General features: G+C 39.3%; 1 protein-coding gene across 1 annotated transcript; it reads right to left on the bottom strand.

Moving 5' to 3' along the window:
* Positions 1-1697: 1697 nt before the first annotated feature.
* Positions 1698-6235, bottom strand: LOC134747360 (zinc carboxypeptidase-like). Its single transcript, XM_063681992.1, has 6 exons — positions 5938-6235; positions 4812-5202; positions 4357-4441; positions 3395-3597; positions 2843-2927; positions 1698-1960 (listed from the first exon to the last, which is right to left on the bottom strand). Exons 1-6 carry the CDS (start codon positions 6228-6230, stop codon positions 1698-1700), a joined length of 1320 nt encoding a protein of 439 aa, XP_063538062.1. The 5' UTR covers positions 6231-6235.
* Positions 6236-13644: the final 7409 nt, after the last annotated feature.

The raw sequence follows: 13644 nt of genomic DNA, 5'->3' as shown, positions 1-13644 counted from the left end.
ACATGGTAGTAATAGTTCTTAACACGAAATATTAACTTGAAAATTATCCCTATATCACTACAAACGGGGTCACCCTACTGATTCACCAGTCTGGTTGACGTTATGGGCAATAATCGTCAGGTGACAACCAAAAATAAGTAATTTGCAAAATGCACACCAATTAACTAAAAAAAACAGCGTAATCTTTACAAGATAGTGCGTTTTATTATGGATTTGAACTTGTGGTAGTACAGGATGGCCCTAATTACGTTGACATTTTTTTACTGTGCCATATTCATAAATTTAACAAACCTTTGTGTTTGTGGATATTTTTATTAGTTATGATTGTAATTTTAATTTTTAATGTTATTATGTAAAAGTCATACCTTTACTAGAAAACTACGTCGCATATTTTTTTACTTACATTTATCCATAAAATATTCCGCAGAGCTAACATAACGTACTTACGGATAATATACTGCGTTAATAAAAATTCAAATCTCTCACAAATTATTAAACACGTTCACATAACCCATTAATAACCGTGTGCGTCGCTGCAGTGGACTCTAATAAATCCGTGTCCGTGAACCCAGCGGGTCTGCTTCCTGAATCACTAAGCCGGAATTTAGTGTACTCTATATTACTCGAGATATCGCCATTGTCGTTGTAAAAGACGTTTTGCGGGAAATATGGCAGAAAACTGTCGTTTTTTATTACGGTATTTTGCTATAATAATGAACTGCATTAACATAAATGGCACATTGTGGGCGAAAAAATTGCCAAACGTAGTGAGTTAGAGACTTACCTAAAGTTAGGTTTGCTTCGATAATTTTAGGGATTTTGGAATGGGAATACGTAAGCTGATATACCTACAAATCGATTCCATCTACGCCACGCTAGAACTGGACTAGTCATGGATTTTTTTACAGGGAACTTTCTTACAGGTTGGCCTAAAATTACGTTGACAGTTATTTTTACCACGGCATGTTGTTGATTTTTTTGTGAATCAAAGTTCAATGTGAGTTCAACAAATTCTTACCAAATAAAAATTAAAACACAAATTACTCCTTGACGAAGCCACCATAGAAACTCATAATAATAAAAATACTACTTTACCCGAACCGGGATGGATAACCTTTGCATCAGGAAGGGCCCAGAGAGAGGATACAAACCTCTCTCCCGCATGCGTCTCCCCACTTCCCCGAAAAAGGCCATGGCATCAGTACACCAGCACTCAGTGGTATGGAAAATATATTCTTGGCAAAAATTTCATTTTTGGTACAAGCTTTTATCGATGACAGTACTTTTCTTTCCACAGGCAACTAACAATCGTCGAGACAATTCTAAAAACCCCAAACACAATTAAGTTGCGTTGTTTTATCACAGAGTTCCTATAGCCACCACCTGTCTCCATCATCAGATCAGCTCGATGGTACCATAATATTGCATTGTCACCCGACTTACATATGTATGCAAATTTTCAGCTTCATTGGAAATCGGGAAGTGGGTCAAATTTAACTTGCAAGATTTGGCCCGTACAAACATATTAGTTACATACATACTTACATAGGTACATTGCAAGTTAATAAAAAGCTTGTATTATAACTATTTGTTTTAATATTTTTTTACATTTTGTAAAAGGCGCGTAAGTAAGACAAAGACTCCTAAAAATTCTTTGGCAACGTATTTTTCCACCCTTGACATTCAGTTTAGCCACATTACACGAAGAATGATATGACCATTCCCAGAATCAGCATCGTTGACGCTTTAAAAGCCATTCCAGCGCTCGTCAAGATGCCAAACCGCCTCATCTGATGGATTATATCCACGACGGAGTCCATGGTCTCCTGTCCCGTAGGCAAGATCTGTTCTGGTGGCAGGAGGAAACCGTACTGGAACCGGTCTCGAAGCTCGTAGCAGTACACTATTGGGACGTGAAGATGCTCCTTGACCCACTCGTCTGTGCCTCCTGTGGCTTCGTCTGAAACGGTTTTCATTAGTTTTTTAGGGTTCCGTACCCAAAGGGTACCCGTGGGTTCGGGACCCAGCTATTACTAAGACTCCGCTGTCCGTCTATGTGTCTGTCCGTCTGTCTCTCTGTCTGTCACCAGGCTGTATCTCATGAACCGTGATAGCTAGACAGTTGAAATTTTCACAGATGATGTATTTCTGTTGCCGCTATAACAACAAATACTATTTTTTTTTGTTTAATCAGGTAAATACACATAATATACAACTTAATTACAAAAGTACCGTTAAACCAGTAAGGTTTGTCTCGGTACACCATCCGCAGTAGATTTGATACAATAATAAAATATAACAACAACATAGGAAAGTTCATAACATGCTCAATTTAAGTAATCTACTAAAAAGTACAGAACCCTCGGTGGGTGAGTCCGACGCACTTGTCCTGTTTTTTTTTTCTAAATACTCCTTCAGTCACTGACAACATCATTTGACTACTAAAGGGAGTTGCTAAGCTAACCATTGCTATATCCTACTTATACTTCACCGAGCAATCGCGCAGCGCAAGTAAATGTGGCTTTCCAGCACAGAAAGGTCCTTATGCTTCAAGTGCCATAAGGACGTTTCCGTCTGAAATTCCAATGAAAATTATAATAAAAAAGTCCTTGTTGCAGCAGACCAATAAGGATCCTTCTCTGATGGAAAGCCACAAATCGTCTCTGTTTCGGCTTGGGCAAAAATGCTCTCGCAGATATGCCCAGCTTCTCTTTTCCGTTACGCATTGAACATGAAAACATTTGCAATTGAAAAGTGAGCAACCATATGTTATGTCAAATTCTTATAGGTTTAAAAAGTCCGAATGTTAAAGAAGTTATTAATTAACCATGTAAATACTTACATAAAACTTCAACAATGTTGCCTGTGACGTATTCTGTCCCGTATCGGACGGATAGAGCACCCATAGCACGACGACCAATGTTCATCTGAAAAATTTCTACACTAAATTAATTTCATTCATTCATTTAAAAACCGGCCAAGTGCGAGTCGGACTCGCCCCCCGAGGGTTCATCATCTGTGAAAATTTCAACTGTCTAGCTATCACGGTTCATAAGATACAGCCTGGTGATAGACAGACGGACCGACGGACAGCGGAGTCTTAGTAATAGGGTCCCGTTTTTACCCTTTGGGTACGGAACCCTAAAAAAACGAAGGCCATTGCGGTGAAACAGGGGCCTGTACCCGTACCACGAGTCACTGACAGTGTCAACACTGACATAGGTATACGCTAACGTATTTTACTTTCTACACATCTCGCTCGCACTAATATACCAGTAAGAGAGAGAAGCGTAGAAAATAAGTTAAGTTCACGCTAGCGTTTATGTCAATGCCAAACTGGTGTTAGCTGTATTGATTGTTAGGCACACGTCAATTTAACTAAGCGTAAGCTTACCGCTTCATCATAATTTGCCAATGGTTCAGATGTGTTCCCGAAAGGGAGCAGCAGCATTTGCCCATAGGAGTGGAATGTGAGGAAAATTTCCATTTGGTCCCCAATTTCCCTCATGTATCTGGCCATAGACCTCGTTTCAATCTCCGAGAATGGACCAGGACCGGCGTAGACCTCAGAGCTTGGGCTGGTGCTCGCACCATGTACTGAAAAATTCATAATGCTATTGTGCAACTCGCTCCTTAACGGCTCGGCCACTACTTTGCGCGATTCGCGACGGTGACGGCGACAACCATAGGTGGGAACGGAAGGTCCGATCGCTGTTCCGCTCCAACCTATGGTTATCGCCACCGCGCCGCCGTCGCCAGTCGCGCAGTCGTGGCCGAGCCGTAAGGCCTGTGCACACCGCTTGGGTGACGTGTGCGCGCACGGCTCCAACATTTTACCAGGCACTCCTTTCGTGAAAGCGGCCACCATTCCGTTAACATTTTGGCCCACCAGCTCACTCTGCCTGACAACATGTCCCGTCCAGCTCTATTTTAGTTTGGTAATGACGTACCGTCAACCAGGGTGAATAGGGATGGCTGGAGTGAATAGGGACAGAACTTAAAATGAGATTTTTGTGACAATTTCTAAATATCTACCCACTGAAATGGTGTTATTCCATTGAAAATATTAGTGGATTTTGTATGATACAATTTGTGTGTGTAGATATTACGAAATTGTCACGTAAATCAAATTTTAAAGTTTGTCCCTATTCACCCCAAGCCATCCCTATTCACCCCGGTTGACGGTATCCGACGTCTTGCACCTTGCTACAACGTCGGATCTCGACATTCCTCACTCGGACTTTTAATGCCGAGCATGGTGCGCATCATGGCTCTATATGCCATTCGGATCGGAATTAACCAATTGAGGTTTGTAGTTTTATGAATAAGGGGTTTAATAATTAGGAAAATGCGTACCCAACCAGTTACTGTTCCAATTTCGATTTAAGTCGACGCCGATGCCTTCGCTGAAAACACGTCGGTTCTTACGCCAAAACCTTTCCTGTAAAAAAGAAAAAAAAAACTGTACTCCTCCACAGCCAATGAACTCATACATTAATCATTAATGAATTGGACTCAACAAAGTCGTACTTCACAATTTTTTATGGGTCAACTAAACACCGCTCATTTGCGCTCCCATTCCAAGCGTTCTGACTGTCCTCAGATGTTACAAATTTACTACATAGGTACATTTAAATATGCACCATTGGCCTCATTGCTGCAGTTAACTATAAATTCCATGAATGTTCAAAATAGTTTTTCATATTTTTTTCTTATGACGTCATTGTCATTGTATTGATGCAAAAATTGACTTGCTTTGTTGGTATATACTATTAAGGGTGCACATATTAAAAAATAAGTAAAATACTTACACTTTCAACAGAAAATACGTATCCGTCAGGATTAGCAACAGGGAAAATGTGCCACTCAAAATCTATAGCAGCAGCCATGATTTCTTGTACCTGACTGGTCAACAACTCGTTAATAATATAGCAAACTGTCGCCGGCGAAATCCATTCTCTGGCATGAATTCCACCTTCTATGAAGATATTTTTCTTGCCCTCTCCATGGGAGATTTTAATTCCTACTATTTCTCGACCTTCGTAAGTTTGACCCCCGATTACTTTTGTGGCAACGTTGGGATATTGTGCGACTACGTCGTCGATCCAGGCGTAAATGTCGTCTAGACTGTAATAAGCGTCCCACGTCATGCTTCCGATGTTGTTTCTTGTGTAACGTTTTAAAGTTTGCTTGTTGATAAACCTAAAATAGTAAAAAAAAATGAATCTATGCCATCTGTATAAGTAACATAAATGTATAAAGACTCACTAGCATGTAAAATATTTAATTAAAATGTAATAATGTAAGCAGGGGTTGCATCCCCATATCCCTTAGCCCATATAATCTTAAAAATATAAGATTAGAGCTAAGAATATTGTAATTCTTGTTCCTTATGAAAAATAAACAGTTAAAATTTAAAAAAAATTTTTGCAACAGATTCTAACGTGATCATAGTATTTATTTGACTTGTCTTCATAAATTGTTGCACAGTAGATAAAACAAATACCTAATTATTAAATATTGTACAATGTACATAATACAACAATCTAAAAAACCAACGAAATCCCTTATTTATTACGTTCAATAAGGTTTGTTTTGCTTGTGTTGTGAGTACATCACGTCACGAACAAACATTTGCTTCTTTTACACTAAAGCGAGGTTTAGACTAGCAAGAATTTGCATGCAATTTTCATTACATTGCGGTATCTGATAAACATTTTGAATGCAGTTTACCTTAGTAGTCAGCAATGTAACGTAAATTGCATGCAAGTTCTTGCTAGTTTAAACCTCGCTTAAGGCACGTAATGCATGCATGCGGTCTCTACTAACTATCCTAGTTGGTTGGTTACCCTATTTGCAAATAAAAAATATTGTATTGTATTGTATTGGCAACCGATCGAAAAACACTGATTTATTCTCATTATATTAGGTACTTACTCTTGCACATTACTCATGCTGATTTCAGCATTCATATTATTTTCAGTCAATAATTTCTGCAGATCAGCTCTATCTTCCGGACTAGCCATAACTTGTACGAACTTTGACCGATGATCGGGGTGCGTCCAGAAATCAAAGCGGAAGTCAGTGTCTTGAAGATCTCGCAGTAGTTTCACTTGCACCGAATTTTCTACGTGAATTTTAAACACAGTGTAATTGTCATATCGCAATTTTTCACTCAACACACTGTTTGAAAAGTAAACGAGGAGTACAAAATATGTTACAAGCTTCATTTTTATTTAATTCTTAACGGAATTATTCTTAATGGAAGCCAGTAAGCGTTGTCTCACTGACTTAAGGTGATACTGACGTACTGACTATCACGTTATCAGGATGATTGTATTTGTTATCTTCAGATATTTAGATTGCTTCGGATTCTATATTCGTAATCAACTTTTTATCACCATCAATTACATCGCGTAAAACTATTGATTAATGATAAGCTAATTAGCCCCAGACATTGTGATGGTTATTATTATAATATTTAATTATTTACCCAATATTCCGGAGTAGAAACAACTAAATGTATAGAATTATCAACTCCCAGCGCATTTCGATTATACCAATATATACTTACAATTGCATTAGTTCACATTTGCACAGTCAAAGATTTTTTTGCTACGTCGGTGGCAACAAGCATACGGCCCGCCTGATGTTAAGCAGTCTCCGTAACCTATGTACGCCTGCAACTCCAGAGGAGGACATTCGCGTTGCCGACCCTAACACTCCGCACACTCGTTGAGCTCTGGCAACCTTACCGGCAGGAACACAACACTATGAGTAGGGTCTAGCGTTATTTGGCTGCGGTTTTCTGTGAGGTGGAGGTACTTCCCCAGTTGGGCTCTGCTCTAGATCTGGAATGACATCCGCTGTGCTGTATTCTACCACACAAAGCGAGATGACATAACATTCACATACCTAGTAGTGCCCATACCTCTCTTTTGGACGTAGTTTAAGGACATACCCGGGTACAGGATTTAATCTCCTACCCATTTTGTACTTTGTTATAGTGACAATAGTATGAGGTCTCTAGCGACTTTCATAGGTATTGATTGTCACTGTGACAAGGTACGACGAAATGGGTCGGAAATTCAAAATAACGTACCAATTAATAGAATACAATAGAAATAATTTATTCGTAAACACAAACACAAAGTAGAAAATTATACAAAACAGAAAAGCATAAATAAAGCTTTACATCACGCTTTGCGTTTTTAATGTAAAATTTGACTATCATGAAAAGACATCCCAGCCCAGTCAGTTATCAGCGGCGCCAGTGTGAAGACCGCCTCACTGTTAAATATTATGAATTTTGTCCTCCATAGTTTGGATGTACTTCAAACACCCAATTTTCAAAGACAACATCTCGATTTTCCTCAATGAGCTCACGGTACCAAGTAAAACAGAGCTGCCTTGAGCACGGCTATCACAAATAGGGAAATCCAATCGACGGTAAGATATCCGATACTCTAGAACTAATAACGGGTTCAATTTCAAAAGCATTCGCTATCCTATATAACTAGGTGATTTACTAAACGTTGTGTAATGGCCTGTAAGGTGACCAATCAAATCGGGCCCTTAGATTTCCTTTAAAAATTATAGGCGTAGTTTCAAATTATTAGATTTATTTAAATAAATAAACATGTCTATTATTGGCCACAATTAACTAAAACAAACACTAAAATAATTTTCAAATTGAGATTTAGATAATATAGGAATCTCGTCTTTCTTACATAGATTTCGAAAAACTTATTCGTACAAGTCGAGGTTCTAAAGGTGCATCCACACCGCCAATTAACTTTTCTGAATAGAAGCAAGTTTGAGCAACAGTTACCTAATGTTACCGTGTTGCAAAGTGTTGCTCAGCGTTGCTCCACTGCGGTGTGGATGCAACCTCCGATTTAGGAGTCTCACACCGCCCTTTGAACACCAGAGCTCCCATCAGCTTGCTTATTTGGAGAAAGGTACACTGAATTTTCAACACACTTAACTAAGATGACTTTTAAATATAATGCGTACTCTGAAGTCCAACTAATATTGGTCCATACAAGCAAGAGTTGTGAATAGCGTCCTCTTGAAGCAAGCTTAACATATGCAGGTCCAATAGTCGGCCCACGACACGGGTATTCTCTCGAGGGTTCTCCAAGAACTAGATCGGACAGGATTGCACTTGCTGTGTTCCCACTGCTAGGCCGAGCGTGGGCGAGACTGGGTTTTGCAGATATTTTTTTAACATACATTTAATAAAACAAAAGATTTGCGGTCCTTCCCATCAACGCCCCTCCTCCTCCTGAATTACCTAAGATCTGGATTATTTAGGAATGAGTATTTATTAGCTCGTGCTCGGTAGACCGGACAACCACCTGGCTAAGCAGGGTCTCCGCTAGCATTCGGCTCGCTCGGAGGAGGCTCGCTCAACTGTATCGGCTGGAAAGAGCTGGAAGTACGGCTACCTACTTAAGATCGCGACAAATGGAAAATTCTTCTGCGAGCGTCATTATTTACTAGCTCTGATAAATTCTGCTAATGTTCTCGGGATTTCGTTCGATAGAGCTATCTGCTTTTAGATGTAATTGTTTGTGGTCAGGAAAATTGGTCAAGTCTCCCTGAAAGTCTAGCCAAGTTGACAATCATACATACATACATACATATAATCACGCCTATTTCCCGGAGGGGTAGGCAGAGACCACGGATTTCCACTTGCTACGATCCTGACATACCTCTTTCGCTTCCTTCACTTTCATAACATTCCTCATACACGCTCGCCGGTTTAGGGTGCTCTTGACCTGGCCTTTCTTCAGGATTTCCCCGATCTGATCAGAGAAAGTCCGCCGAGGTCTGCCCCTTCCAACTCCCGTTTCTACCTCTCCCTTATACACTCTCTTTGTTAGCCTTCTTTCACTCATTCTTTCCACGTGTCCAAACCATCTCAACATACCTTTCTCAATTTTTGTCACTACATCTTCGCTCAGTCCACACTTTTCCCTTTCAGTCCCCTTCAGTTGACAATCGTAGTACGATTATCGTACATCGACACTAAATGAAAAGTAAAAATGTATCGGGATGACAGATACTACGAAAAGTCACGTGACTGTTTCCATACATTATTTAGGTCACGGACGGCAAATCAAGGTTGTTCATACATTTGTGGCTTTCCACAGAAAAGGGTCCTTATGCGTATGGATCATAAGGACCCTTTAGACGTGGAACGCCACATTTGGCCGAGGCAATGTATCGTGTCTATAAGTTTGGATTCAGCTCTGAATTCAAAAATGTCTATGAAGGTCCTTATCGTACTCCTTCAACTCGCCGGTGACATTGGAATATCACTTCTAGTAACGGACTACCGGATTTGTTTCAGACGGATTGAAGCCTTAGATTTGAATAGTCTTTGACAAGACATACAGTTACTTTAAAGTAATAATAAAAGTTTTTAAAAGGTCGGCAACGCGCATGCGTGTGACTGCTTACCATCAGGCGGGCCGTATGCTTGTTTGCCACCGACGTGGTATATTTTTTTTAAATAAGTAATTGTGTATCGTTTATATTTCCACGTGTGACGGGTTAACATTAAATAGAAATGCTCTTATACTTTTTCGTATAATAAAAAAAAGTGTATGTGTTACATGTGCGCTGCCGACCCTTAAAAAACTTGTACACTCCTTTTTTGAAGAACCCCATACCGTATGTATTAGCCCCTCGAGACCCTCGAAAAATAAATTCCAAGCAACCAAAAAAGCAAAGGATTTTTTGATTGTTTCTGAGGAATGACTCGAGGGTTTTATGTTTTAGAATAACTCCGAAACGTTATTTGGAAAATGAATCCGCATGTAATGTAGCCTCTACTCTTCTCTTGGGAATATGTTGTGAATGTGCAACATTTTCCTTCGTCTCATATGTACCTATCCAGTGTGTTCAACCTTAAAGCATAAAGGGTATTTTTTTCAAACACCTATTGGTCATACTTTCCGAAATGAATAGATAGGTAGATAACTTTTACTATAGGACAATTCAGAACATGAAAAATTATGGTTTTTCATACAAAAACGCGGAAATCAGCCGAAATGTGAAAAAAAGTTATTTTGTACTTTCTCGGTTGTTCTACGTCTTAAATGTTCAGCTCCCAGACGTTGTGAAATCATTCTGCATGCATAAAATATAACAACTAACATGTATACAGGCTGTGTACATGGTAGTTATTAGTTCGCATTTAGTTGGCAGCGCAGACACGAAATGAGTTTATTTTTATTACGTTTTCAAGATAAACAAAAACGACAAGCAATGACTAGCTTAACACGACAGAGGCTGTCTAATCGAGACCTACAAATTAATGCTATATATGATGAATATTACTTATAAAATACTTTTGAATCTTATCTTTAGTTAGTGTAATAAAGATAAAGATAATTTACTTTTGTCAATCATGAGTAAAAAATAGTCCTTCATGCTTTACCTCTCGGCGTTCAAATTAAAATATACCTCTCTATAATATATCTATAGATAATAGAAGTATAAAACAAAATTCTACTTCATGTAACGCAATAAACGTGTCCTTGTAAAACATAAATCCAACAAAACCCTACAAGTCAGATATATCATTATATGAATTACTTCGGAGTTTCGCATTCTGCCAAAAACTTCCAAATTCTTCCAAAATTCCCACATGCGAACGTCGAATCTCAACATATATATATATATATACCTTTTTACGTACAGGGGGCCTCATTGCAAACGCTTGCCGACCGCCAGAAACTTGATCTTCCAGACAAACCAGCATAAGAGCTCTCAGATTACACAAAACTTACGGATCAGGATAAACTGGTTCACTCAAAAGTCGCTCGACGTGTGTGGTCGTGAATCAAAGAAGAATGTTACGTACTCGTACAAATATAAGCAGAATACGCGTGGAATCCAAAGGATTTCATCTATCGGCTACGACCCTTGAGAGTCCAAGATGAAATTGGATTGTCAGCTGCTACGGATCCGGGTTAGTACGGAATTCAGTTTAAATTTCACAGAAATGCTAGTGCATGGTTATGACGTCTGAAGGATTACAAATGAGTTTTGAGATGATATGCAAAGAACACTTGCTGATAGCGTTCCAAAGCGGGATCCAGTGAGTTTCTTGTAAGTCTTACGTATAAAGTGTACGAGATGTCAAATATTTAAAAGTTCTCCTCGGGAAAAGAAACAAAGCGTTTGAAATTCTGCAAGTCACATCTTTAAATATTATATAGAGAAATTAAGGTGATAGATATCAACTACTGCGGCATTGATGCCGCCCCTGGATATGTCAATTTTCTCGATAAAGTTATTGATTATTAATTCTCAGTCCATCTTACCACATCATTTAAATAGTTTACCTCTAAACTTGGTACCTACATACAAGCTAGACGGGTTGATAGAGCCTTAAAAATAATTAAGTACCTATTTAGCTACGTACGCGGAGAGACATATTATAGTACCTACGTAACAAAAAAGTAAGAATATACTGCGTAAAATCAGATTAGGTACCTGTAGCCCGGCAAACCAATTTGTCAGTGAGAAAAGCAGCAAATTCGAAAAATGTTAGTGCGAGGGGATAAACTCATTGTAAATTTAAGTTCGACGTCCATTTCTGCGGGTAATAGTTTACCAGACTATAGTGCCTTCTATTCCATGCTGTTCTAAGGAGGCTGTGCATTAAATGCGAGTGGCGCAGAGAGCCATTGAACGCGCCGTGTTCGGCATCAAACTTCAGGACCGAGTGAGGAATGTCGAGATCCGACGCCGCACCAAGGTGCAAGACGTACGTCATTACCAAACTGAAATGGAGCTGGGAGGGACACGTTGCCAGGCAGAGTGATGGCAGGTGGGCCAGTGGCCAGCGGAATGGTGGCCGCTTTCAGACGAAAGGAGTGCCTAGCGTCCGTTGGTTCGTTGGGTGGACGACATTCGAAAGGTTGCGGGACACTTCTGGATGAGATTGGCTCAGGACCGGGATAAGTGGCGTACTCGTATAGAGGCCTATGCTGAGCAGTGGGCGATGAAAGGCTGATATGATGATTCCATGCTAGTGTTTAAAGATTCAACAATCACAAAAACTCTTTACAGCACAATAAAATCACCGGCAGTAATGACCACATGATGCCACGGAATTTGTTATAAACGAATGACGGATTCCAATATCACTTGTCCATAAAATTGTTTACGCCCGTATTTATGTCGGGCGTCGTAAACCCGTACGCGCTGATAATGGTTTTTAAATAAAAACAAGATGGCGGCTTTAACGATTTTGAAGATCGGACGACCTTAATGTCTCTGAAGGATTCTTTGTACTTTTTGCAACAAATATACTCGTAGTATCCTTGGCTGAAACGAGACAACAGCTCAAAATCCTTTCTTGGATTCACATAGTACCTGCTCAAGTCTTTCGACGTATGATAAATATTTGCAATATGATTGATGTAAATACATCTCTTAGGATTGTGGCTATGTGTACACAAAGTATCTATGTCCTCGTCTTTTGGGGAAAGGTCTTATTTTTGTCTAAATCCTCTTGTACAATGGTATAAGGCCGGTGCCCAATAGTGGAACATCCATATGGTTTCATGCATTATTGAACCACATCAACGCCAACGCCATTTCTTCTGTGAATTACTGCTATAAATAAATAAATAAATAAAAATAATATTATAGGACATCCTTACATACCTTGACTAAGCCCGAAAGTAAGTCCAAGAAGTCTTATTGTAGGTGTATACTCAGACAAGGATATATGTAACTCACAATTACTTAAATAAGTATATAGAAATCGCCCATGACTTCCGGAACAAATATTTTGTGCTGATCACAAAAATAAATGCCCTTACCGGGATTCGAACCCAGGACCATCGGCTTAATAAGCAGCGTCAATACCGAATAGGCCAGACTAGGTCGTCTATAATATTAACACATTACATACTTATATAGGTCAAATAGCATAACCATACCAAAGTCAAAAATGTCTTAATTGGAACTGTTTAGGCTTCGCACAGTGACTTGGAAGTTCGCTAACAATTTTAATTAAACAACCTATTTTCCTTACTTGCGTAACGCTTGTAGTATCAGGTACAGATCACTTGCTCGGCAGATGAGGCATTTAAGACGCGATCACCATTGATTGGCTATTCTATAATAATAAATGTGGACGCGGACGTTCACGTCCATGTTTACGATTTGTGATCGATTATATTAAAATTATGTATGAAACTTGAGCTTCACCGGTTTGTATGAAGATAACATACTTTGCCCTGTTTATACTATGCTAGTGCTGATATACACGCATCCGCTCCAAGAGCTGCGCTATTGTATAAAAATGAATGGTTTAGAATGATTTTTACAATTACTATTACGACTTCTACGAACAAAGACGTAGGCAGGGACTAGTGCTTCATAATGCTACGTTTACAGGAAGTAGTCTATGAGTATCGGCATTCGAAGCTGCAGTGAAACCCGTAAATCAGCCTTTATGCAACTGGTTGAGACCAGCTGGCAAACTTGGCTCCATTCTACTTTCTACGACTTGCAGCTATTAATATTGTGTAATTGTTGTGGGTTGGCGCAGTGTGACAAATGGTTAAGTAAACTATATATAGTTTTCAGTGTCTTTTATGAAGTTATTTGGCA

Source organism: Cydia strobilella, chromosome 14 (genome assembly GCF_947568885.1).
Source record: "Cydia strobilella chromosome 14, ilCydStro3.1, whole genome shotgun sequence".
Taxonomy (NCBI): Eukaryota; Metazoa; Arthropoda; class Insecta; order Lepidoptera; family Tortricidae; genus Cydia; species Cydia strobilella.
This window is presented reverse-complemented; position numbering and strand designations above follow the sequence as displayed.

What these genes read in the sequence shown, in the direction of transcription:
- LOC134747360 (XM_063681992.1), bottom strand. Translation starts at nt 6,230, where the DNA reads ATGAAGCTTGTAACATATTTTGTACTCCTCGTTTACTTTTCAAACAGT. An exon ending in ACGTATTTTCTGTTGAAAGT is followed by an intron (nt 4,442 to 4,811) that starts GTAAGTATTTTA and finishes TCTTTTTTACAG; the next exon opens with GAAAGGTTTTGGCGTAAGAA. An exon ending in TGGCAAATTATGATGAAGCG is followed by an intron (nt 2,928 to 3,394) that starts GTAAGCTTACGC and finishes GAAATTTTTCAG; the next exon opens with ATGAACATTGGTCGTCGTGC.